This window comes from Periophthalmus magnuspinnatus, chromosome 11 (assembly GCF_009829125.3).
Source record: "Periophthalmus magnuspinnatus isolate fPerMag1 chromosome 11, fPerMag1.2.pri, whole genome shotgun sequence".
Lineage (NCBI taxonomy): Eukaryota > Metazoa > Chordata > Actinopteri > Gobiiformes > Gobiidae > Periophthalmus > Periophthalmus magnuspinnatus.
Genome location: NC_047136.2, coordinates 11581847 through 11608145, shown reverse-complemented (window position 1 = coordinate 11608145; position 26299 = coordinate 11581847). Strand labels below are relative to the sequence as shown.

The window sequence follows — 26299 nt, the reverse complement described above, 5'->3', positions numbered from 1 at the left end:
CACATTGCCTCTTAATAAATTAGTGTTACTTTATCTATTTTACACACAGTGTATATGCTATTTAATGAAGGAATTTAACTTTAATTTTGAGCAGATTTGGCTTAGATGGATAGGTGATAACACTGTCTATTGTGCTATAATTAGGGGACGTATGACGATATAAAAAAAATGGATAAAAAATGGATCGCCTAACTCTAGTGAGGTTTCACATTGTCAGACTGGCTTGATGTTTATATCCTTGTGTGTGAGTGAGAAAGCTTGCTCTAAGGTCCTTTGAGGCTGCAAGGTCCCGTCAATCGGAGTCAGGGTAATCCCGGATTATAGCCCAGGACTGGGGGTCAACCCGCGGTCACAGACTGGACTCTGGGGCCTGTGCAGGCCAAAGGGTGGGGTCCAGACTGGCATCCAAGACAAGTGTGTAGTGAGATACATGCTGTGAGGAAATAAAAAGGGGGTGGCAAGGATCAGGAAGCAATGTGCACAACAGCTGCTTACTATAAAGGCTATTTGTAGTCATTTATAAAGACCTTTTACTCGGTAATTGATATTATGATGGAATTTATAATGTTTATCTTTTATGTAGGTTACACTGTGTTTATGACTCATTTTATTTCTATGTCTTTGAAAATGTTCTGGGTGACTATTAGAACTTAATTGTAGGGCTAGTAATTTACAAATTGACGAAACAGAAAGTTGCCATAAAGTATAGAATACGCTGGCTTCACTTACTACAAACAACTATACAATATTTCCCTGTGTTTCCATCCGTTATATTCGCAGTATGGCATTGACCTGAGCCAGTAACTAAGTAACTGGTGAGGGGCATTGTACCTGATCAGTTTCTTATTATTAGTCCCAAGTGCCAGAAGTTGGCAAAGGATATATTAGGATTGTAAGGAGGATGTGGAGTCCAGGGACCCTCACCATGACGCAGGAATACGCAAGTACTTTATGAAGATGTAAAGTTTATTATTTAAAAAAGTAAACATTGTTTTTTTTACATTGGAATATTATTAAGCCTATTCTATTTCGCAACACTGAACACGCAATTATGAATGAATATGATAATATCGCAATGAGTGTATTCGTCAACTGCCTTGATGATTCGTCCTGTCTATTACCCCCAGCATTAAAAGTATGTAACACACTCCTGGCATCAAGGAGAATCCAAGCACCCATGCCACAGGCATGTGCAATATTTATAACTGCTAAAATGAATGGTAGTCAGTGGAAGGAACTACTATATCATTATACAGATATATGATGTATTGTTTTTGCTAAAAAAAAAAAGTTATTATTTTGTTCATTTGTTTCTTCTTTTGCTTTTTGAGCTCTAATTAATGCAATGTCAATTTTATTCCACCCAAAATTCAAAAATTATTTATTTTGAAGTAAAAAATATTTTCAAATGGCTCCGTGTCACCCACACAAAAATCAACATACATTACGGCTTTGAGAGTCCTTTTTCATGTGAAAATGAAACTTAGTACACAATACTATAACGATAATTATCAAAGGCAGTTTAATGTCCTCATATGTGGACACCAGGACCTTGTAGAGAAAAAAATTGTATTGTGACCTAGACAACCCAAAATGTGTTTTCCACATGTGGACACCAGATCCTAGGAGGTTATAGGTATTCAGTAAACCATGCGCCACTGCTAGCAAGCTGTGCAATCAGCTGTGCAAAATGCTGTTCAGCTAGGGCTAACCTAGCGATAGCAGAGTCGCTAGTGTTCATACAAATCCAAACTAACACAAACTACATTCAATAGTTTATTTCACATGTTATGTTACGTACGATGGATATTTTTGGCTCAAGTTTGTCAATGTAGGATGGTTGTTTCGCAAATGTGCATGTACCGTAAATTTCGGATTATAAGCCGCTACTTTTTTTCCACGCTTTGAACCCTGCGGCCTATACAGCAGTCCGGCTTATTTATGTTTTTTTAGTGGATAACGGCCCCTGGGGGGCGCTCTCTAGCTGTAAACGTAAAAGTGAGACAGACATGGGGAAAGATTCTGCTCTGAAGAATTCACTAGTTTTGATTTTGAACAATCATTTTGCGCATCATGAAATGGATATGATGCAGTTTTTAAGATAAAGAAGGAAATAGAGCAGGGGTCGGCCTGTAACACGCAAAGAGCCATTTGGACCCACTTTCCATGTAAAATAAAACACTGGGAGCCGCAAATACTTTTTGACATCTAAAATGAAGATAACACTGTATAATAATAATAATGTAACGGAATAATGTAGGTTTTATTTTCACGGACAAGCCTTCTACACGTGGCAGATAAATATGGCAAAAATAACTTAAGTGCATAAAAAAATACAACTCACCAAACTGCTGCATCAGTGTGAGCCCTGCGCTGATTATGTGATTATGTCTACTCTGCTCCGCAGTTTCTTTAAAAAAAAACAACAAAAAACAAAACTCTAGAAGCGTATCGTTTAATCCCAGGTGCTTATTCTCCATGTGCCAGAGCAGTTTTGAAGGTTTCATTGCCTCATTTGCTTTTCCCGCATATTACGCAGAGCGGACTCTGCACGTGAGTTACCTGTAGTGACAAACCCAAATTTTAAGTAGGTATTGTCTGTTAAATTTATATTTCTTTTTCTTGGAGGTCGTGGTCTCCTCTTCCGGCTCCTCAGTTGTCCTTTTCCCTTTTGTTAAAAGCTCTCCAAAGACTTTTGTTTTGGCTCATTTTCACTCACTTGTGGCTCTACTTTAGGGCGACGTGTCTGATGTGTTATACATGATACGTCATCGCGGAGACAAGAGCAGATAATAAACTTGCTACTACATGAAATAGATTTCTGTGGCGATTTCCAGCAGGATTTTCATGATACATCTACGGACGAGCTTATTAGTGTGTCATTAGGGACGGGCGAACGTTGCTCCTGACCCCTGTGCGCACAGCGTCTGAAAATCAGGGCTCTTTACGCAGGACTGTGAGCTGTGTCTGTGTGACGTGAGCGGTGTTTGTTTTGAACATTGTTCTGCGAGTGTGACGCTTATTTTGAGCAATGAAAAATAAGAAAATATAATTTTATTTTAATAATCTTCCAATTTAAACTACAACAAAAAAGAGCTAACACAAATAAAATACACTTCAATTAAATACTTAAAATTTATTTTCCCAAGCCACGCAGAGCCGCAGTATGAGGCTGAAAGAGGCGCATGCGGCTCTGGAACCTGCAGATGTGTTCATCCCGTGTTGATGTCGTGTTGGTGCCAATTTTCAGGCACAGTTTAAAAAAAAGCGCGTCGGTGCACCGTCTTTCTGTGTAAATATCTCATGTTACAATATGAAAACCTGCGGCTTATATTCAGGTGCGGCTTATATATGTACAAAATTGATTTTCTCTTCAAATTTAGCTGGTGCGGCTTATATTCAGGTGCGCTCTGTAGTCCGAAATTTACGGTAAGTTGTTGGTGTTTTCCCTCAAAGCTGTATTTTTTTCGGCAGGCTCTGCAGATTAGTGGCTCGTCTTGTTGGTCTTGTTTTTCAAATCCATAATAATTCCACACATCCAACTTCACCTTCTTGAGTGGACGATATAAATGCGTGCTGTCATTGGGATCCAGATCCACTGCCTGACCACTAGCCATGACAGTGACTGACAGTGATGAAGAACCATCCCCAATTCAGAATAGGCACAGACACTAACAAGTTTCATTGCTATGATAGAGGGCCCCCTTGTGAGCAAACACCAGAACTAATATCTAAACATGGTATTGAAATCTGAAACATGAGGCAGTCTGGTGCAGTAAAGGCGAACATAATCATGTGCAATGATGATGATTTTTACTAAATGCCACGGATGATAAATTGTGGACCTTTTTTTATTGTGTTTAAAGATATTATCGTATATCGTCTAAACCCTACAGGAAGTCGGCCATACAAGGCGGAACCTGTTTTTTTTTTTTTGCAAAACTTGGATTTTCATTCAAAAGCCTTGAAATTTGGTCAAAATAACCTAGTTTCATGCGCAATAAAATATTATTCAATCAAAAAAGTAAATTACAGCATAGGAACCTTGGGTATTATGTACAAGGTTGCTGGTTCAATGCCCTGGACCACACCAGTATCACTTGTCACACTTAGGGTGAAGAGCAGATAATGGCCTGGGCGGCTGTCAGTAAGGGAGAATGGCATGCCTGGCAGTCACATATGGGGCTGGACACGATTTAGGGGTAGGGACGTGGAAGAGATGTGTGCATGGTGATGAGGGCGATGATTCATTTTTACTGTGATTGGGGTGACCACTCCATAGATCTGACTTGTAGCTTAGCCTGGTGGTGTTACTTGCTTGTCTCCATGGTAGATACTGCTAAATGATAGAAGTTTAATATCTTACTGTGGAACATTCCAGGTATTAGCATCTTCATGGAGACAAGCAGGTAGCAGACTCTTCACCAGAAAAGTCACATAGTGCACCTTTAAGTTATACAGATTTTTCAAATGGATTAGTTATTTGGTCAAAAGTTGCTAATTCTTTGCTCTATTTTTGGCAGGAACATCATCACTTCAGGGAAGAGGGGGCTTGTCTGAGGGTCCTGAAGGGGCTTTCTCCAGGCTTCACCAAACCTCTCTGTTCCACTCGCACGGCTCTGCAGCATCCCCAGACTTGAGCTCCGCCCTGCCCCACCTCCTGTCCCATCGTGACAAGTCTGCCAAGCGCAGCCTGCATCACGTCAACAAAATCCTCCGTGCCAAGAAGCTCCAACGACAGGCGCGAACGGGGAACAACGTGGTCAAGAAGAGGGGCCCGGGACGCCCCAGAAAACACCCGCTACCCTCCCCTCCACCCTCTCCATCTCCGCCTCTGGATCTATTGGAGCTAAGTCAAAACAGACAGCGGGATAGAGTACCGGAGAGGGCATCAGGAGGAGGCAGAGGATGGGAAGGAGACTCAGTCAAAAATGCCATTGAATGTGTGGTTCAGGGTCAGCGCAGGAAAAGTCAAAAGAGAAAACACTGGGATGAAGAGGAGGATGAGGAGGAGGAAGAGGAGGAGGGGGAGGTTGCGGATAGTGGGGAGCGAATGGAAAGAGACAAGAGTGTAACGTCCAAATCTGGAACAGCGAAAACCTGGCCCACTCCGGAAGGGGGCCAGCAACATCCAAGGTGAATGGTTATTAGTCATACATGTTTATTTGCATTGAAAATAATTGCACTAAACTTAAGTTGTTTAAAATACATTTACGCATTTATATTTGACCATTTCTGACATTTATTATACACCATATCAAGAATAATGAAAAAGAATGATTGATACTTTGCAGCGACATTACACTGGTGGGATTATACATGCATCTCTATGTAATATAGAATGTTCAATAGTTAACATGGTGACACAATGCACACATTAGCAAACACTGCCAAAAAAGTTTTAAGACATGAAAACTTGAGAAACTATATAATATGGATATAAATGACAAATTTTCAGGAGCCTGTGATCAATATGAGCATTCATGGTCTTGTTTAGGTGTTTGATTTTACACAAAAAGATGAGCGTGATTAACTGAAAAACATCGTGTGACTGTAATGTTATTTGAGAGTGACTTCTTTAACTGCACAAATCAGATCACCTGTTGTAGTTCCAGTTAAGTCAGTTCTTTCTGGTCAGATTTTGTTAAATTAAAGCTTAGATAAAAGTCTAACAAGCCTCAGACAGAGCAGTGCCTACAGTTCGTATCACACCCCCAGAAAATGTTGACTACATCAACGGCAAAGGTATCAATTAAATGATTTTTAAATTTTTGATTCCAGATAATTATAATGCTGCCAGAGTAAATTAGTTGCGATGTTACCACATTTAAAACACTGTCTGTCTTCTCCATATGTTTAAAATTCAAAAATATATACTTGTATTTTCATATTTTAACCAAACCATTTTTGACCATTTTTTACATTAAAACAACCTATATCTCCTTATTGATGCCATTCTATTTTACCAAAAGTGCTGACGTGTAATGTACTTTACACTGAACCATATAATAAGTCCTTTTGTCACCGTTTTATTTTTAGCCCAGTGGAAGACAAGCCAGATGGCCAAGGCTCCCCCGAACGCCCAGGAACTGTCCCAAGAGAGCAGGCTCCTTCCATCCCCGTTCCAAGCCAACGCGAGAAGAGACCTGCGAGGCCCCCAAAGAAGAAGTTTCAGAAGGCAGGACTCTACTCCGATGTCTATAAAACAGAGGAGTAAGTGTTGAAAATAAACCGGAATAACTTACTCTGGATGTATTGCTATATGATATAAGATTAACTTATACATCAGGTCGTTGCTGTTAAAAAATTTCTCTTGCGATAATTTTACGTGCTTGAGCAGCACGGTGTGCGGTGTATGTGGTAGAGCACATAGGCCCATAAATAATATATGTAAATTGGGGTTGTAGTTGAAAAATAGCTAAAGGCAACACGCATGCATGGAGTGTTTGTGGACATTTGTCATCTCCGCAGGCAGCACACATTGAGTGCTGAACCAAACTTCATGTGGTTTGAGTGCTGTCCGATGAGTGGATTTGCATTCAAGTCTGGGGCTCCTCCAGTAAGTAACACTCACGGTCAAACCCCGTCTGCTTGAGCCCTCTGACTGATAGGATGTGCTAGTGTTTAGCTTTAGCAACAACATCCATCCATCCATCCATCCATTTTCTTCCGCTTATCCGGGGCCGGGTCGCGGGGGCAGCAGTCTAAGCAGGGACTCCCAGACTTCCCTCACCCCGGACACGTCCTCCAGCTCCTCCGGTGGGACCCCAAGGCGTTCCCAGGCCAGCCGAGAGACATAGTCCCTCCAGCGTGTCCTGGGTCTTCCCCGGGGCCTCCTCCCGGTGGGACATGCCCAGAACACCTCCCTAGGGAGGCGTCTTCCGGCTCAGCTCCTTCTTTACCACAACGGACCTATACAGCGACCGCATCACTGCAGACGCTGCACCGATCCGCCTGTCAATCTCCCGCTCCATCCTTCCCTCACTCGTGAACAAGACCCCGAGATACTTGAACTCCTCCACTTGGGGCAGAGACTCACCACCCACCCGGAGAGAGCAAACCACCTTTTTCCGGTCGAGAACCATGGCCTCGGATTTGGAGGAGCTGATTCTCATCCCAGCCGCTTCACACTCGGCTGCAAACCGCCCCAGTGCCTGCTGCAGGTCCTGGCTCGAAGAAGCCATCAGGACAACATCATTTGCAAACAGCAGAGATGAAATCCTGTGGTTCCCAAACCAGGCCCCCTCCGGCCCCTGGCTGTGCCTAGAAATTCTGTCCATAAATATAATGAACAGAACCGGTGACAAAGGGCAGCCCTGGCGGAGTCCAACATGCACTGGGAACAGGTCTGACTTACTGCCGGCAATGCGAACACAGCTCCTGCTCCGGTCATACAGGGACCGGACAGCCCTTAGCAAAGAGCCCCGGACCCCATACTCCCAGAGCACCCCCCAAAGGACACCACGAGGGACACGGCCTTCTCCAGATCCACCAAACACATGTGGACTGGTTGGGCATACTCCCATGAGCCCTCGAGGACCCGATGGAGAGTATAGAGCTGGTCCAGTGTTCCACGACCAGGACGAAAACCACACTGCTCCTCCTGAATCCGAGGTTCGACTATCGGTCGGATTCTCCTCTCCAGTACCCTGGAATAGACCTTACCGGGAAGGCTGAGGAGTGTGATTCCCCTGTAATTGGAACACACCCTCCGGTCCCCCTTCTTATACAGAGGGACCACCACCCCGGTCTGCCATTCCACAGGTACTGTCCCCGACCGCCACGCGATGTTGCAGAAACGTGTCAGCCAAGACAGCCCCACAACATCCAGAGACTTGAGGTACTCAGGACGGATCTCGTCCACCCCCGGAGCCTTGCCACCGAGGAGCTTGCCAACCACCTCAGCGATTTCAGCCAGGGTGATGGACGAGTCCGCCTCTGGGTCCCCAGTTTCTGCTTCCTCCTCAGAAGACGTGACAGTGGGATTGAGGAGATCCTCAAAGTATTCCTTCCACCGCCCGACAACAACATGTCTTTTTTAAAAGGATGGAGGCGCCTTTTCCTCTTCATAGTTGAATATTAAAATTACGCATTAAAATGCAAAATGTGGTTACTGCAGTCACTTGAGCCCTTGTGCATGTGATTGATCATACTGCGGTATACAATTTGGAGCTATTAAGTGTAATTTATCTTGTAATTTATGTTTCTCATTTCCTGAATTTTAAGTGAAACCTATTTCTATTTCTAATGTAATGAAACGGTTATTGTTTGAAAACCATGTGAAGGCAAATTGAGCCAGATTAAAAAAAAAAAAAGTTACAAGTTGACAAGTTACTACATTTTGCTTTTTAAAAATCAGAACTATTCAAAACAAGAGAGCTAAATTATGGAAATGACCCAACAATCTGAACTTATTTTTCTTTTCAACAAATTTGTATTTCAGACTTTTATATAGAAGGCTTTCATAAATGAAAAACTAGCATTATTGTTCTTAACTTGGTTACTTGGGATATGGATATTGCGTTTGCCGATATTGCTATCAAATTAACTTTGCTATTCAGTATACTGCACTGCGTCTTAATTTACATTTTAATACATTTTATTTGATTTCTCCATTGCAGCCCCAAAAGTCAGCTCCTGCAACTGAAGAAGGAGAAGTTGGAGTACATACCTGGTGAACACGAATATGGCCTGTTCCCTGCCCCTATACATGTCGGTCAGTAGATTATAAAACATGTGATTTTGCATGTGCCTTGAGCCTAGGTTTACCATGCTAAATACAGAAGTAGTTTAGGCAAATCTTCTCAAAGAAACATGCTCTGGACAAGTTACAAATAGTCCTGAGTTATGGGTTGTGGGAAACTGTGTGACCTATGTAATTAACCCATGCCAAAAAAGCTATGCAAAAATATGGATTTATTGAGATAGTAGTTGCTAATAATAATTGTACTAGTAAACCTGACAGGGTATAGTCTCAAAAAGTAGACCTTGAGTTATCAAACTTGCAATGCACCTGTTAGGTTTGGGCACTTTTGCCCTGTGGCCCTCCATTATTTTGTTTTGTGTTCAATTCTTAAGAAGTGTCCCTAAGTTGTTTCTGTATATTTTTGTTGGTTTAAGTTAATGAGAATCTATAACTAGATCATTCCTCACAATGCATTTTCAAGATTATTTCCATTGTATTTTGTTCCCCAGTTAAGACTAGATTTTGAACTGTTTGGCACTTGTATTAGTCCTGGTTTAAGCTTGTTTTGTTGTTGGAAAATTATACTTTCAAAGCCAAATCATTTCAAAAAGTCTGAGAATCATGGTACTTGATCCGTATCCCGCTCCACAGAGGCAGAACTTTGTGAATGTTTTCTTTTGTGCTATTAATTCTCTCTAAATAAATGGCCTTTCTTTGTTTTTGTGATTTCAGGGAAGTATTTGAGACAGAAGCGAATTGATTTCCAGTTGCCTTACGACATCTTATGGCTGTGGAAACACGATCAGGTAATTTGTCTCATAATTAATTATGAGTACATGGTATTGCAGCTTTTTTAGGTTTAAGTCAGAAGAGAGGCTTTAAAATAGTTCACCAAGAGTCTTTTTTGATTAAACAGCTGTTTCTTTGTATTTAATTATTCATTCTTTATTGTTCTTTTGTGCATTATAGCTTCACAAGAGACCCGATGTCCCCCTTTACAAAAAACTCAGATCAAGTGAGTTCTGCTTTTACTCTTTTGATTGGACCAATATGTTCTGATCATCTTAAATTATTTCATTATGTCTGTTTCTCAGTTCTGCTGCCAGCTTTTGTTAACGATAATGAACAAAATCTTTATTTTTTGACGTAAACAGTAAACCTCTGCTTTTTGCTTTGTAGATGTGTATGTGGATGTGAAACCGCTTTCTGGTTATGAAACAACAACATGTAACTGCAGAGCCCCTGAAGAGGCAAAGGAAAAGGGTTGCCTGGACGACTGCCTAAACAGGTAAAGAAACATCACTAAAACTATGTTGCCAGTTCAGCTCAGACTATGCATACTTGTTGTTGTGTCCCGGGGCAAGACACTTAATCCACCTTTACTATGTACTATGTATGTACTATGTGCGATGTAGGAGTGATGGTTGGAGAGGCCCTTGACACAGATTGGCAGCCACATCTCTGTCAGTCCAACCCAGGGCAGCTGAATCTATAGAAGTAGATTATCACCACTGAGTATAAAGATGGAATGAAAAATGCAGTAATACTAGGATTTAACATCTAAAATGCATTATCCACCAACTTTTGAATACCGTAAATTTCGGACTACAGAGCGCACCTTGATATAAGCCGCACCAGCTAAATTTGAAGAGAAAATCAATTTTGTACATATATAAGCCGCACCTGAATAAAAGCCGCAGGTTTTCATATTGTAACATGAGACATTTACACAGAAAGACGGTGCACCGACACGCTTTTTTTTAAACTGTGCCTGAAAATTGGCACCAACACGACAACAACACGGGATGAACACATCTGCAGGTTTAGAAAATAAAGCTGCACCAACATGGAAAATCTGCTTTTATTTCCTCTGAAAACTTTTGTCGTCTTTTTACATTGACCGAGTTGGATTCATTGATGTCGAGCTCAGGTGCAGTGGCTCTATTTCAGGGGTCGGCAACTCGCGGCTCTGGAGCTGTATGCGCCTCTTTCCGCCTCATACTGCGGCTCTGCGTGGCTTGGGAACTAACACAGACACAGCTCACAGTCCTGCGTAAAGAGCCCTGATTTTCAGACGCTGTGCGCACAGGGGTCAGGAGCAACTTTGGCCCGTCCCTAATGACACGCTAATAAGCTCGTCCGTAGATGTATCATGAAAATCCTGCTGGAAATCGCCACAGAAATCTATTTGATGTAGTAGCAAGTTTATTATCTGCTCTTGTCTCCGCGGTGACGTATCACGTATAACACATCAGACACGACGCACAAAAGTAGAGCCACAAGCGAGTGAAAATGAGCCAAAACAAAAGTCTTTGGAGATCTTTTTAACAAAGGGGAAAAGGACAACTGAGGAGCCAGAAGAAGAGACTACGACCTCCAAGAAAAAGAAAGATAAATTTAACAGACAATGCCTACTTAAAATCTGGGTTTGTCGCTACAGGTGACTCTCACGCAGAGTCCGCTCTGTGTAACATACGGGAAAAGCAAATAAGGCAATGAAACCTTCAAAACTGCTTTGGCACATGGAGAATAAGCACCTGGGATTAAACGATACGCTACGAGTTTTTTTGTTGTTGTTTTTTTAAAGAAACTGCGGAGTAGAGTAGACATAATCACATAATCAGCGCGATGCATGATGCAGCGGTTTGGTGAGTTGTATTTTTTTAATGCACTTAAGTTGTTTTTGCCATATTTATCTGCCACGTGTAGAAGGCTTGTCCGTGAAAGTAAAACCTACATTATTCCGTTACATTATTGTTATTATACAGTGTTATCTTCATTTTAGATGTCAAAAAGTATTTGCGGCTCCCAGTGTTTTATTTTATGTGGAAAGTGGGTCCAAATGGCTCTTTGCGTGTTAAAGGCCGACCCCTGCTCTGTTTCCTTTCTGTTTCTTTATCTTAAAAACTGCATCATATCCATTTCATGATGCGCAAAATGATCGTTCAAAATCAAAACTAGTGAATTCTTCAGAGCAGAATCTTTCCCCACGTCTGTCTCACTTTTACGTTTACAGCTAGAGAGCGCCCCCCAGGGGCCGTTATCCAGTAAAATTCCATATATAAGCCGCACTGCTGTAAAAGCCGCAGGGTTCAAAGCGTGGAAAAAAAGTAGCGGCTTATAATCCGAAATTTACGGTAAGTGCTATCAATGGCTTAGTGGAGGTGAAAAATTAGGACTGTTGCCTTAGTAATTAACAATTCAAAGGAACATATTCAGACTTTTGTAGGGTGAAAAATTATTAAGATGTTCCCTATAAACTGGAAGCTATAAAACCCATGAGTATAAAATTATCCATTATGAATTATTATTAACGGTTAAATTGACTGTCTGTTCCCAGGATGAGTTTTGCTGAGTGCTCTCCCAGCACCTGTCCCTGCGGTGACCAGTGTGATAACCAGCACATCCAGAGGCACGAGTGGGTCCAGTGTTTAGAACGCTTCAGGGCGGAGGGCAAAGGCTGGGGCATCCGCACCAAAGAGTCCCTTCGCTCGGGGCAGTTCATCATTGAGTACCTGGGGGAGGTGGTCAGTGAACACGAATTCAGGTGAGACCAATTGTGCCCAATGATGATTTGAGTGGACAATAGGTTGTGCTCACATGACATCACAGCATTCTAAACTTACATACAACATACATACACACATACGTACATCTTGAAGTCTAAAATAATATCATTGCAGGAGCCGTATGATGGAGCAGTACTTCTCGCACAGTGGTCACTACTGTCTGAACCTGGACAGTGGGATGGTCATCGACAGCTACCGAATGGGCAACGAGGCGCGCTTCATCAACCACAGCTGTGAACCCAACTGTGAGATGCAGAAATGGTGAGTGCCATTTCAAACAGATTTAAACCAGCCTCCTCCTAATGCTTCTGCCATGGTGCTGTTGGGATCCTACCAACGTCCAGGTTTGGCTCAGCCCTTTATGTTCGACTGGGAGCCAACATTTGAGAGCCAGATTTGATGGAGAGAGTCTATTTTCACAATTAGTGCACTTGACAATATACAGTTTTCTAGATCAGTGTTTCTCAAACTGTGGGACCGGTACATGTTATGAACTTTTGGTGGTGGTACTGAAGAATCTTTTTTGGACCAGGTTTAATTTAGTTCGGCAGTAGGCCTGGTTTATTGTAGTGTTGCTTCTTTTAGTTTGGTCTTGATATAATTAGTTGTCTTTAGAAAACTATGCATTAGTATCTGTATTGTATCTAGTTAAATGTCAGTGATTTTTAAAGTCTGGTGCTTTTGGTTGCCATTTTTAATAGAGTCTGTCCAAATATTGGTTGGCTAATATTATTGGCCAATATAGGCACTTGGAGAAATTCCAGCTATTGGCCAAAATCTAACTGATATGGGCCGATAATCCACATAAGCATGTTATACCTCGTTATAAGGTTTAGGCTCTCTATATTATAGCAATTTAATCCAATTTATTGACAGATAAATGTCCTAATATGTGGTGCCGTATCATTTTTATCTGTGGAGTAGTTTGTATTGGTCTGTGCTGCCCCTGAATGCAGCCCTAGAGTCACATGGTCCTGTTTACACCAGTGTGCTCTGCTGCTCTCCATTCATGGCTGTGACTGAGAGCCAGCACTGCATTTAAAACTCTCTGAACTGAAGTACTAACTTTAAAATAAAAGTTAACTTAAGTGCAGATCACACCAGCAACAAAATAAGGCTTATTTTTATGTAAAGAAGAGAGAGGATTGTTGCCATATACACAGGACATGCATTGTTTGTACAGACAATCGTTTCGAGTCAGGATTAAAAGGAATCTTATTTGTGAAGACTTGGGATCTGAGAGCAGCCTATCTGAGCAGTGAGTGTTGCCAACGTGTCTGTATTGACGCCACTTTTCTTTCTTGCACATTGGTTAGTGCTTAGTTACCCGCATGCTACCAGATGTAAACATGTAAACATAGCCTGTTCACTCACATGTTAGTAGAACTGCACTGATATGTAAAGGAGTTGAAAATAGAGGTGTGAATGGTCGGTATTTATATTACTCATATTTAATTACCGCTACGCGCATGCATTTTGGCTAATCACTCCTATATCAGGATGTTTACTTCAATGGTAGGCTAGTGTGTTGAAAAGAGTGTTCAAAAATACCATTAGGCCTATCGTCTTAATATGACTATAAAGATCCAGAATAGCAGTATATGTAGCTTGAATAAACCCAATTTGAAATGTAATAGAACCAAACTTACTTTTTATAATCAGTTGGAGATTTATAGTGAATTTTTACATCACTAAATGTATCTGCTCTTATATCGGCTATCAGCTGCCCCAAAGCTTTTTATATTGTTATTGTATTAGCCCCCAAAAATTCATATTGGTCGGCCATAGTTTTTAATAAACTGTTGTTAATCTTTATGACAGCAGTGTATGAGCTCACTATAGCTCGTACAATATAGTTTCTGATGATTAAATAGGAGCATGCTAGATTTTCTTACTGATTGGTAGAGAGTAGGGAGTGTGGATAGAGACAGTAGGCAGAGGTAAGAACAGCATAGTGCTTTAAGATCACACATACAACATGGATAAAAAAAAATAAAAAAAAATTACAGAAACAAAACACAACTTATCTGTACCACTTGATAATGTAATAGTGCAAGAAGTGGCATTTCACCCTCTTTAAATTTGGTAATTAGAAAGCCTAATATTGTTTTGCTTTCTTGGTATTGTAGTGTTCCGGTGTAAGGAAACATACAGATTTTCTGAACACAAGGGCTACTGTAGGCTGTAACCCACGCCAGATCTGTAAGCCATGAGGACAAATGACAGATGTTTGACCCGCCTTTCAACGTGCCCATCACTTTGTGGATGTAGGTTGTGCGTGTCTTGTAGGAGCATAGCTTTTTACACATAGCTGCAAAAATGCATGGCTGAAAGTCTCACCCTTGGTCTGTGTGTATTGCTTCTGAGGCCACAAACCTACCGAACATGCCTTCCACTAAAGCATTCACTATAGTTTCTGCTTCCTGATTCGGGAAGCTGTACGCTTCTGGCCATTTACTAAAGTAGTGCATCACAGTGAGGAAATAGCAGTTATTCTTCTCTATCAAAGGGAAAGGACCTAGAACATTTATCTCCACCCTTTCCATGAGGCAACCAGCTCAAAACTGCTGGAGGAGGGCACGAGACCTGTTGTTGGGCCCATTGTGCGATGTGCAATGGTCACAGTGGCGGCAGTAGTCCTCCACATCCCTTCTCTGTTGGCCCCAGTAGGATCCATGCCGCAGAAGGATGAGTGTCTTTGTCCCCCCAAAATGTCCATAGATCCATGACAGACAGCAAGAACAGTCTCTCGTAGTGACCACAGAACTACAATCTGCCATCTCACCTCCCCTGTTCGTGGGTCTTTCCATCCTCGTTATAATAATAAATAATAATACATTTTATTTATTAGACACTTTTCTGGACACTCAAGGTCATCTTAAAATAATAAACAAGTACTAAAGTGTTAAAAATATACAGTAAAAGCATGCAGTTAATGCAGGACAGTGCTGTTACGGTCTGTTGATATGGTGGTGTGAATAAGCCGGTTGAAAGAGATGAGTTTTGAGTTTGCATTTGATATATGGGTAGAGGTCAGAAGGGAGGGTGTTCCAGCTGAGGAGCAGAGTGGCTGAAGACTCTGCTCCCCTTGGTGACGAAGCGGGCAGAGGGAACAGAGAGCTGGAGAGAGTAGGAAGAGCGGAGGGAGCTGGCGAGTGTGGCCAGCTTCCTCCGTGGAGACGATCAGAGAGACATGGAGGTGCAGGGTTGTAGAGGACTTTGATTGTGAGGATCAGGATTTTGTATTGGATGCAGTGTGTGATGAGGAGCCAGTGGAGGTGTTGTAGGATCGGTGTGATGTGATTGATGGAGGGAGTGCATGTGATAATGTGGGCAGCTAAGAACAAACAGAAGGGAATTGCAATGAAGTGAAGGCCCCCCAGGTAGTACTTGAAATGGCATATAGCACTGACCACAGCAAGAAGCTCTCATCTGATGACACAGCAGCAATTCTCTGCCTTGTTGAATGTTCTGCTGTAATAAGCCACCATTCTCTCTCCCTCAGTAGTTAACTGTGAAAGCACAGCAACTGAGCCAACATGGATGGCATCAGTGTCGAAGATGAAGAAGAGGTTGGGATGTGGAGGTGAGAGTCCTCTCAGGGGGATTCACATGTGCATTGCCTCAAATGCTGTGTAGCACTCCTTTGACCACACAAAAGACTCCCCCGGAAAATGGGTACTCTAGTGCAAGAGAAGCCCTTCACAAATCTCCAATAATATGAGGCCAGACCCAGGAAATGTTTTAAGATGTGAGACGGTGAGAAGTAGGAACAGGCCAGTCTTTGACTGTTTGCATTTTACCGTCCATGGTGCTCACTTCATCCTCCCCTATCTTGTGGCCCAGGAAAGAGATCTTGCGCCTCATGAAGCAGCAATTCTGAGGGTGGAGTTTGAATTCAGATGCCTTAATCCAGAACCCATCTGGGTGAACATAATGCAGATGCAAAGGAGGCTCCATGTACCAATATGTTGTCCAAGTAGACAATGTAATCCTAACTGGGAATGCCAGCCAGAACTTTGTCTATTAGTCTCTCAAAGGTTGCAGGGCCATTGCAAAGGCTGAAAAGTAGGACTTTAAACTGCCATAGTCCCTTAGAGGTGGTGAAGGTGGCCTTTGGACAGGCATATGGAGCAAGTGGACCGGCCAGTATCAGAATCTAGGGCCTTGTCAACATGTGGAAGTGGGTAAGGATCCTTCTTGGTCACGTTACTGAGAGGCCTAAAATCCACACAGAACTGCCAGAACTTCATAAAGTTCTGCCTTTTGGATTTCCTTCAGTGCTTTGTCAGCAGTTGCTTGTCTTGCCAGTGGAAGCTGCTGTGGTCTCATCCAGATGGGCGATGCATCTCCAGGTACAATGCTGCGTTTGATGCGATCACTCCGGTCCACATCATCTTCCAACATGGAGAAGCTGTGTTTAAACTTAAACAGGAACTGCCAGAGCTGCTGGCCTGTAGGCAGGTCCTGTGCTTCTTGTAGTGAGCTAGGGTGAGCCAGGAGGGTTCATATACACAGATCAGACGGCAACAGGGCTTGTATAAAATGATCACCTGCCAGTTCATACTGTATAGCAAGTGGCATGTTGGCATAGGTGCAATGAACAGGCCTTCAGTATCATTTGCAAGTGCCCTAAGGTGTTCACCAGTGCAGTGGCTACATAACTCTAAGCAAAGCACACTGGAGGTGGAGCAGGACCTGACCCTTCTCTTCAAAGCCCCGACTAAAGCTCTGTTGTCACATCTGTCTTCAGGACTCAGGAGGAGCAGACTAGACAAAGCGTCCCCAGTGCGACACATCGCTAATTGGAGAGCTCTCTCTTCCATGCACCATCTAGCAGCCAGGGCCAACAGTTCAAACTGTGCATGAAAAGCTTATTCAATGGAACTGAATAAAGCGCAGTGTTGACAATGAATGGACACAAGAATGGACCTTTATTGAAAGGCACTAGTTTGATTTCAAACTCATAGATTGGCCTCTATCCTCTGTAGAAATAAATAATACAAAATAAATAACTAATAATAATAGTAATAATAATGGGAATCATTCCAAATTCTTTATCAGACCAATACATGATCATTGCCAAATTACCACTCAACAACATACCAATAAGAGCCATTAGATGGCACCTTAATGCTAGGTTACTTAAATTTTTATATTATGATTATATCAGAAATCAAATAAAACCATTTTTTATTTTAAATTCTGCTCCTGAACTTGACCTGTAGATGTATTTTAGGGTTGCATTTGTAATGCCACTATTTCTTTCAATTGGATTTTATTGTAACAGAGCAAATATCATTGAGGTTTTTAAATTAAAATTATACACATTTCTCTGAGCTAGAGCAGAATTTGGCATTCATAGAGCTTGACAAAATTATTACTTTAGTGGTACCAGAAACAATCACTTGTTGCCATGAAACTAAATAAATGCTCAAAGCACAATCACGTCCGAAAATAAATAATCAAAAATAACAAAGAACCAGATCCCAGTGGTATAAGCAATGAAATTGGTTCCTTCCATCAAACGTTATTGTCATCCACAATTGATTTAAATGAAGTAGGATGCAAAAATTTCCTTCATGGTTTAACTTTAACCTCCTTATCTCAAAAGGAAAATATAAACCTCAACAGTACAATTTCATTGAACGAGCTCCACGCTGCTCTAAGTAGCATGAAACAGGGTAAATCCCCTGTTGGGATGGCATCCCTCCAGAATTTTATCTTACTTTTTGGAATGATTTGAAATATTTGTTTACAAAATATCAGATGATTACAGCGTGAAACAACTGGGAATCCCATATCCATTAGTTTTTATATGAACAAACAAAACCAAAACTACCATGCTGTTCTGTATGCCTCTTTATATTGTGCTTCATTCCCTTGTGCACAGTGAGCAGCGTAATTGAAACCTTAATAGATTACGGTTATTACTTTTTTTTATTGCTACCTGTTTTTGGAGGGCTATGTGGTTGTTTTTTGTGACTCTCAAGTAGGGCTGCACCATATGAGAAAAATATGTGATATTCAGTAACTATGTTTTCTATTGCAATATTTTAATATACTTTTTGGCACAAGTTCAGTCAAATGAAAACAAAAATGTATAAAATGTACATGCCCTCTTTTACTAGTCAAACTGGGTCAAAAATAAAAACATAACTAAGACAAAATCAAGACCAACCCAACAGAGGTGTTGGACTGGGAGGGGCAAAGGGTACCCTTTCCCCGGGGCACATGGCAGGGAGGGGGCCTCAAAGGCATGTAATAATTATTTTCTCAGTTGCATTTTTCTACACTTTAATATACTTAAGTTGTAATTACATGCATTGTGGTTGTGTAAAGTGCTGGTAAGATATATTTATTTCCACTAAATACAATTATACTTGACGTCTGATGAGATGAGATATAAATGGTTTGACCCACACGTGCTGTGTAGCCACTTGGCACTTACTCAAACACATCAGGGATCTGATGATCTGACAGCCCACGACAGGAGAAAAGCTATATCTTTCCTCAAGAATTGAGTTAAGTCATATTTAACCTCAAATAATTATGACATTATTTGAAGACTTAAGCCTATGTATGGATTCAGCAAACAGCGTCTTTGTGATAAATAGTCCAACATTAAACAGGGTCCGTCTCAATGATCAGCATGTGTTGTGGAAGCTGAGGCTCACACATGCCCCTGAATTAAACATCTCAGAAGAAAATACGTTTATAGAGCTTGAAACTCATCCAGTTTGTCCATAACACCATGTTTAAGCACAAGGGTGTCCATATATACCCAAGCCTAGCGTTGAATGCTGGAAGTTAGAGATGTCAAGCTGAAGGAGGAGTCCTGTCAAGCCTTATTGGCAGCAGACGCACAGAGGCAAAAACCCAGGATTCGGAGGAATTCTGGGAAGGCCATGGAGGTGGACTATCTGTCGGCTTCAAAGAAATTCTAGCAAATCATCCAACACCTTAAGAGGAGGAAGCAGTGCCTCACCAACACTTAGTGCTGCTGCTGACCTCAACTGGGGACTTTGAGGATCTCCTCAATCCTACCATCACATTTTCTGAGGAGGAAACAGAGGCTGGGGACTTTGAGGCACACTTATCCATCACCCAGGCTGAAGTCACTGAGGTGATTGGCAAGATTTTTGGTGGCAACACTCTGGGGGTGGATGAGATCTGTCCTGAGTTTCTTAAGTCTCTGGATGTTGTGGGGCTGTATTATTAATAGTGAATGAAAAAAAATGCTGGAATAAATAAAACAAGATTTTGGTCCCAGCAAGTTTGTCCCCAGGGCCCAGAATTTGGTGCTATGCTCCTGCAACCCAAGTTCTAATGTAGGACCATCCAGCCATCCATTTTATTCCACTTCTCCGGGGCTGGGTCGTGGGGGCAGCAATCTAAGCAGAAACTCACAGACTTCCCTCACCCCAGACACGTCCTCTAGCTTCTCCAGTCGGACCCCAAGGCTTTCCCAGGCCAGCCGAGAGACATAGTCCCTCCAGTGTGCCTCCTGGTGGGACATGCCCGGAACACCTCCCTAGGGAGGTGTCCAGATGGCCAAGCCACCTCAGCTGGCTCCTATCAACGTGGAGGACCACCGGCTCGACTCCAAGCTCTTCCCGTGTGACTGAGCTCCTCACTCTATCTCTAAGGGAGCGCTCAGCCACCCTGCGGAGGAAACTCATTTCGACCACTTGTATCCGCTATTTTGTCCTTTCGGTCATTACCTAAAGCTCATGACCACAGGTGAGGGTAGGAACGTCGACTGACCGGTAAATCGAGAACAGTCGGATGCAGCGACCACATCACTGCAAATGCTGCACTGATCCGCCTGTTGATGTCAAGCTCCATCCTCCCCCTCACTCGTGAACAAGACCCCGAGATACTTGAACTCCACTTCTCCACCCACCCGGAGAGAGGGCAAGCCGCCTTTTTTCAGTTGAGAAACATGGGCTTGGATTTGTAGAACCTGATTCTCATCCCAGCCGCTTCACCCTCAGCTGCAAACAACCCCAGTGCCTGCTGTAGGTCCTGGCTCAATGAAGCTATCAGAACAACATCATTTGCAAACAGCAGAGATGAAATCCTGTGGTCCCTGAACTGGACCCACTCCGGCCCCTGGCTGCACCTAGAAATTCCTAAGGAAAATCATAAATGAATGCCTTTTTGTCCATTCTACTTTCCAAAAACAGTACACCTCTGTAAAATGGAAAACTTTGTTTTGCAACTGTATACTGTATTTACTTTCTTGCTATATTGATTGTTGCATCAAAAACTTTGTTATTACTGCTGTCACAATTACTTCATTTCAATTTCACTTGATTTCGATAGTAAGTATGGCCGATACTCATACAGATTTCAATACTGTGATCATTTTCAAAATGCTTTTATTTTAATGGAATGTCATTTTCAACGCAATTATAGTACTGTGATCATCCTAAAACTGTTCAGACAGGTGTTTATGTATTTATTAGTATAGATACTTGTTCAAATGAACATATACGCTGTAGTTTAGTATTAACTAATATTGGTGTTTCGATACTTTGACGACTCCATTTGCAATGTCAATATTAACACAACATGTTGTACAGCCTTACTCTTTAATTTCTATAGTTTCATTATTGTGTGACTTTTAATGCACGTGCAGCAGGTGTTCCCACTGGAAAAGAGAAAACCTTACCACTAAACCTCACTCGTATTAATGTGGTTGTGCAGCAGTAATCTGATGACATCACCTCAGCCACTTTCTGCCAACTCACAGACTTGAATGGCTTAAAGGCCTCACATTAAGCCAAAACTATTTACTCCTTTCCTGAGGGATTGTTGTCTCAGTGTGGTTTAATCTAGCACAGCCGTGGAGTCAGCCAAGTCAGCCTGTCTCTGCCCAGTGTAGAATGAACACATAAAAGTTAATTAAACTGGTAAAAGAGTTATTGTTGAGAAAAAAGAGACTTGAGTATAAAATTAGTAATTGTTAAGGTTCAATGATTATGCTGCACTAGGAAATGCCTTGGTTATAAATTAAGTGCACCACATGCTACTTTTAAAAACTAGGATTGGGTAATTAAATGAATTTGATAAATTTTTGTTTTTAAATTTACAATTTCTTAAAATAATACAATATGATAAGAAAGAAAATGTAAAGACCTTCTCCTATTTGAAAGATTAGCACTCCCCGCTGACTTCAATTAATATCGTAATTGTCCAGTGTGTGCAGAAAATTATAAAGATTTTGTTTTTTGGCCATATTGCCCAGCCCTACTAAAAACCCTGGGAAAAATCAAAATGAGCATATAATACATCCAAGATAATATGAATAAAATATAGAATTAGTAATAAAAGGATTTACCAGTTGTACTAGCTATACCTGTCATTTTTTCAATAAGGGAACATTTTAGACTGGGCCTCATTCATGAATGTTTTCTTAAAAAATGTTCATAACTTTCACTTTTAACAAGATGCTGAGAGATCTCTGCATTAGATTCATTATGCGTTCTTAAGCAGACAAATGTCTTCTAAATGAGAGCTGTGCCTTATTCACCAGCATCCAAATACGAACAGCACGTCACCCATTTACATTGTTTTTACATGAAAATTAATATGTATTTACTAAGGAAAGGCATCTAAACTTCCATATATGGCCATTGGCCAATATGGACTTGGCATTATAACATGTAAAAGCACAAGGGAGAGAGAACGAGGAAGTTAGGTAGAGCACCTACTGACTACCGCTGTTTTACCGCTTCAGCAGCGTTTGAACACACTCATGAATATGTGGGAGCATATTAAAGTCATCAACTTGTTGAAAAAAGCTAGCAGTTTCATCATATTTGTCACGTTTTTCACCATAAGCAAACTCACAGTAAATTGGGGGGGTCATGGGGGTGTTGAGTCCAGCGTGGTGTTGTTGCCCATATGAAGAGCACTGGGGCTGGGACAGCAAAACAGCAGCTCGTATAAAGTCTATTAGACCAAATGAACTACATGCTCTATAAAACTCCTTATAAATGTAATTGGATCACATAGTAATATTTTTATAAGACATAATTTAAGTAAATATATAATTTACAATCATGAAGGAATTTGAATTTTTTTGTTTCATTGTCAGAGTAATAATTTTCTAAAACAGCAGAATTCCTGGCTGTTCTTAGGATTTGTTGTCCAGAAGAACATTTTCAGTTAAGAAAAAGTTTTTTGAATGCCAAAAATGTTCATAAGTAAGTACAGATTTATTCATAAGAACGCTACATGCGTGTGCCCGAATATTCTTTTTTTTTCCCCAGCCCTAATTCTTGGCTCTGTCGCAGTCAATGATACGCGTAATTCAACAGGCAGGTTTAATGCTTGTTCTTTTCTGCTCTGTTGTGTGTCAGGTTGCGTTTTAGGTAAGATTGGCTGATTTATTTGCTGTGTTCTTGGTTTTCTTTTGTTGACCACTTATTGAAATGGTTGCTCTGTGTTTATATCGAAGGCTTCTGATGGTCATCTATGTAACTATTGACTTGAATGAGTTGACCATGGAACAGAGGCTCTTGAGCCCTTCACAAAGACACGCTCATAATGTAGGCCAGTGGTCGTGTCTCGTGTGTTTGAAATGAAAGACGCTGCAAGGAGCGAGGATTTTCTGCACAAAGCCTGACGACTCATCCATCTTGTCACAGAAGAACGATTACATGTGGCCCGGCCTTGGATACAGCTGTAGCGCCTCCAGACAATGCGCTGAACCAGCTTTTTCACCCTATAAGAGGAATAAATTATCAAGAGCCTGGCACATAGAGCAGTGTGCTTTATTCTTAGAACAATAGTGAAAAGCCAGCGCTGAGATTCGATGGAGTAGGACAAATCACTTATTACCACGTGTTGAAAAGTGGCCAGTAGCGCAACCAAAAACTGGGGCACCTTGTTTTTTATTTCTTTTTTAATTAAATTCTGTTTTTAATACAAACATTTATAGGCAGTGAATCTGAGTGCACAGTATGTACTGACCTTTCGTTATAAGCTGTTGTTACATTCTGCTGCTGGGACGTTGCTGTGAAACATTTTTGTGCACTATTTTACTGTGAGGTGTGAATTTGACACCCTCTGTGCCTTTGCCTTATGGGATGTTACGCAAGAAAGTTCAGTTGCTTCCCCAAGGGTCAAAAGTCGTTGTTTAAAATGGGCCACTACATGCACAATACATGGGCCATTCAATTCTAATCTATATTTGCGACACATGCATTGGTTGGTTTGTTAACAAGACAGCTTCACAATTAATAGTTGATCATTTCCAAAAAGGTAAATAACAACACATGGGGCTCTGTGGGGCTCAATAAAGAATTGTCTACTGTTGCGGAATACATGGTCAAATAAATTGTGCCATTTTAAGCTTTTAAGCTGTAATTGGTTGTTTTTTTTATTTGTCAAATATATTTTAAATAGGTATCATGTATCTACTATTGCAGGATAGAGTCATACCCTTGATGAATATCTTTGTTCAGCAAATGCTTCCAGACTTCCCAATACAAAAAACATATTTTATTTAATTTGTCTATTTTTAACACCAGAATGTCACTGAAAGTAACTGCATGGACCTACAACTTGTATTACCATAACCATCTTTAACAACTTATTTTACTCTTGTAGGTCTGTGAATGGTGTGTACCGGATTGGTCTCTTTGCCCTCAAAGACATCACCAGTGGTACAGAGCTCACCTATGACTACAACTTCCATTCATTCAACACAGAGGAACAGGTGCACAACAAACTACTCCAACATATTGTATTTTAGTATATTTTACGTGGTTGTAATTGTAAGTTGTTATATATTTTATGTTTTGACTTACAGCAAGTATGTAAGTGTGGTTCTGAAAGCTGCCGGGGCATCATTGGGGGAAAGAGCCAGAGAATCAATGGGCTCCCAGGAAAAACAGGAGGAGCAAGGCGACTGGGACGACTAAAGGAGAAACGGAAATCCAAACATCAGCTCAAAAAGAGGGTAAGTTATTTGTGATTCAAGCTTGTTTATTTTCAAACATTTGGGCCCCTTTTCATCTGAATGAATTCCTGGGAATAAGATGTTCCAGACATGAGTAATAGATGTTGTGAAACTTGCACAGTGTCCACACTCTACAGTAGTTTCTAGGAAGTCCTGCCCCCTCCTTCTAGGTACCTTTTCGGGGAAAGTTGGGAGTTGAGTTAAAGCATTTAATAACAATTTTTTTCAGTGAGGTTTCTAAACATTACTGGTAAATCAAATAATTGAAAATGGGATATACCAGACATTAGTGACATTATTTGTTACTAGGTAGGTATTTACTATTGTATTCTCTCATTTGTGGTTGTAAATGTTATATAAATAGAGATTGTCTCAAGTCTATACCTGTTTTTTTGTCTTTAGGAAGAAGAGTCCAGTGACAGCAGCAAATGTTACCCTCACCTCATGAAGCCAATGTCCAACAGGGAAAGGTACACCAAACCTTAAATAAGCAAAACAAATACGTCAAAACCGTGTGATTCTTATGTAAAGAGAATAGTTCCCACCAAAGATGAAACTAATGAAACTGAATTTAAACATTTTGTAGAAACTTTGTGCTGAAGCATCGAGTTTTCCTCCTGAGAAACTGGGAAAAAATGAGAGAGAAACAGGAACTGTTGAAACGTGAGGGCGAGCGAGAGCGAGACCCCAGTAGTCTGTCCATGTACGCTCGCTGGGGCAGTGTCATCCGTGACGACGGCAACATCAAGTCAGGTGGGTACAAAATATTCACTGACACTTTTAGGTAATGCAGGGCTGATGGGACTCTTTTTGACAAGAAAATACAATTCAATAAAATTTATGACTTGAAAACTATGAACAAAGTAGGGTTTAATGGCTTGAATGGAATGTCACCTTTGATTCTTGGACTTCAGAAGCGAGTTGTAAATCCTTTTGTTATAAATAAAAGTCCCATTTAACCCTGGGATTGTCTGTTAGCTGTTGAGCTAATGCAGGAATTGACCATTTTTGTTGACATACTTTTGTGTCATAATTAATAATGAAATCTCTTGTCATTTTGCAATAATCACAATTCACTGTAAATTAAAAAAACAAAAAAAAACAAAACAAAGGTTAACCTTGCCATTCCTTGGACATTGGACCGTTGATTATCAATATGCATTCATTCTAAAAAGCCTCATACATTGCTCTTATGTTGATTTCTTTGTCCAGACGTGTTCCTGACTCAGTTTTCAGCGTTGCAGACGTCTCGGTCGGTTCGGACACGGAGACTTGCCGCAGCCGAGGAAAACACAGAGGTCACACGCACCGCCCGCCTCGCCCACATCTTTAAGGAGATCTGTGACATGATCACCAGCTACAAAGGTCAGCACTGTATTCAAAGATGTCTTTACACAGCATTTTAGACAAACAATAAACCAAGAGATATGCAATAACTTAATGTCGCTATCCATGGGTTTCAGAACGATGTAAAATTAGGACTCAATCGTTTCTGTTTTAGCATTTCAAAACAAAATATTACTGACATTCTTCAATAGAAACCCATGAATACAATCATGGATGAATACTCTGATACACTTTGTAAGTTTGTTTTTTCTTGGACATTGTAAATTTAAGTTATACTTTGACAGAATTACACAATTACACAAAACTAAATAAATTGATTAAAAATGTTTCTCTGAAAAGCCAGCTTTGTTGTCCAGTATATTATGTTTAAATAACTTTAGTCCATTCTATTCTCAGCTCATTGGTAAATTCCCACAGTGACTGATCAAGATGAACCTGTTTTATGGAAACAATATTTCTGCTATTGTCACCTTTACTCTACATTGTACTTTGTTCTAATATTGATTGAATATGCTTATCTTTTAGATTCTTCTGGCCAGACGCTTGCTGCTCCGCTGGTGAACCTTCCGTCTCGAAAAAGGTAACACGTCCCTTATACCCGCATGTTTAGAACTCATTCATAATGTTTGAGTGTTAGCAGACAGGCTTAGTGCTGCGTTATCTCAACCATCAGTGTACAACATCCACAGAGAGTAACAGCTTTATCTGCAGCCTCACAATTCA

The 26299-nt window shown here is 41.1% G+C and overlaps 1 protein-coding gene across 2 annotated transcripts in view; it reads left to right on the top strand.

Annotated features, from left to right (window-relative positions):
- Window positions 1-26299, top strand: part of ash1l (ash1 (absent, small, or homeotic)-like (Drosophila)) — a 48244-nt gene that overhangs the window by 13252 nt on the left and 8693 nt on the right. For both annotated transcript variants that reach the window (XM_033975372.2, XM_055225460.1), the window contains 14 exons: window positions 4524-5136; window positions 6040-6213; window positions 8622-8716; window positions 9419-9492; window positions 9656-9701; window positions 9866-9974; window positions 12027-12233; window positions 12370-12516; window positions 23878-23986; window positions 24080-24229; window positions 24632-24699; window positions 24816-24982; window positions 25442-25594; window positions 26102-26156. In XM_033975372.2, the coding sequence (XP_033831263.1) occupies window positions 4524-5136; window positions 6040-6213; window positions 8622-8716; window positions 9419-9492; window positions 9656-9701; window positions 9866-9974; window positions 12027-12233; window positions 12370-12516; window positions 23878-23986; window positions 24080-24229; window positions 24632-24699; window positions 24816-24982; window positions 25442-25594; window positions 26102-26156 (2167 nt within the window). The remainder of the gene's footprint in view (window positions 1-4523; window positions 5137-6039; window positions 6214-8621; window positions 8717-9418; window positions 9493-9655; window positions 9702-9865; window positions 9975-12026; window positions 12234-12369; window positions 12517-23877; window positions 23987-24079; window positions 24230-24631; window positions 24700-24815; window positions 24983-25441; window positions 25595-26101; window positions 26157-26299) is intronic.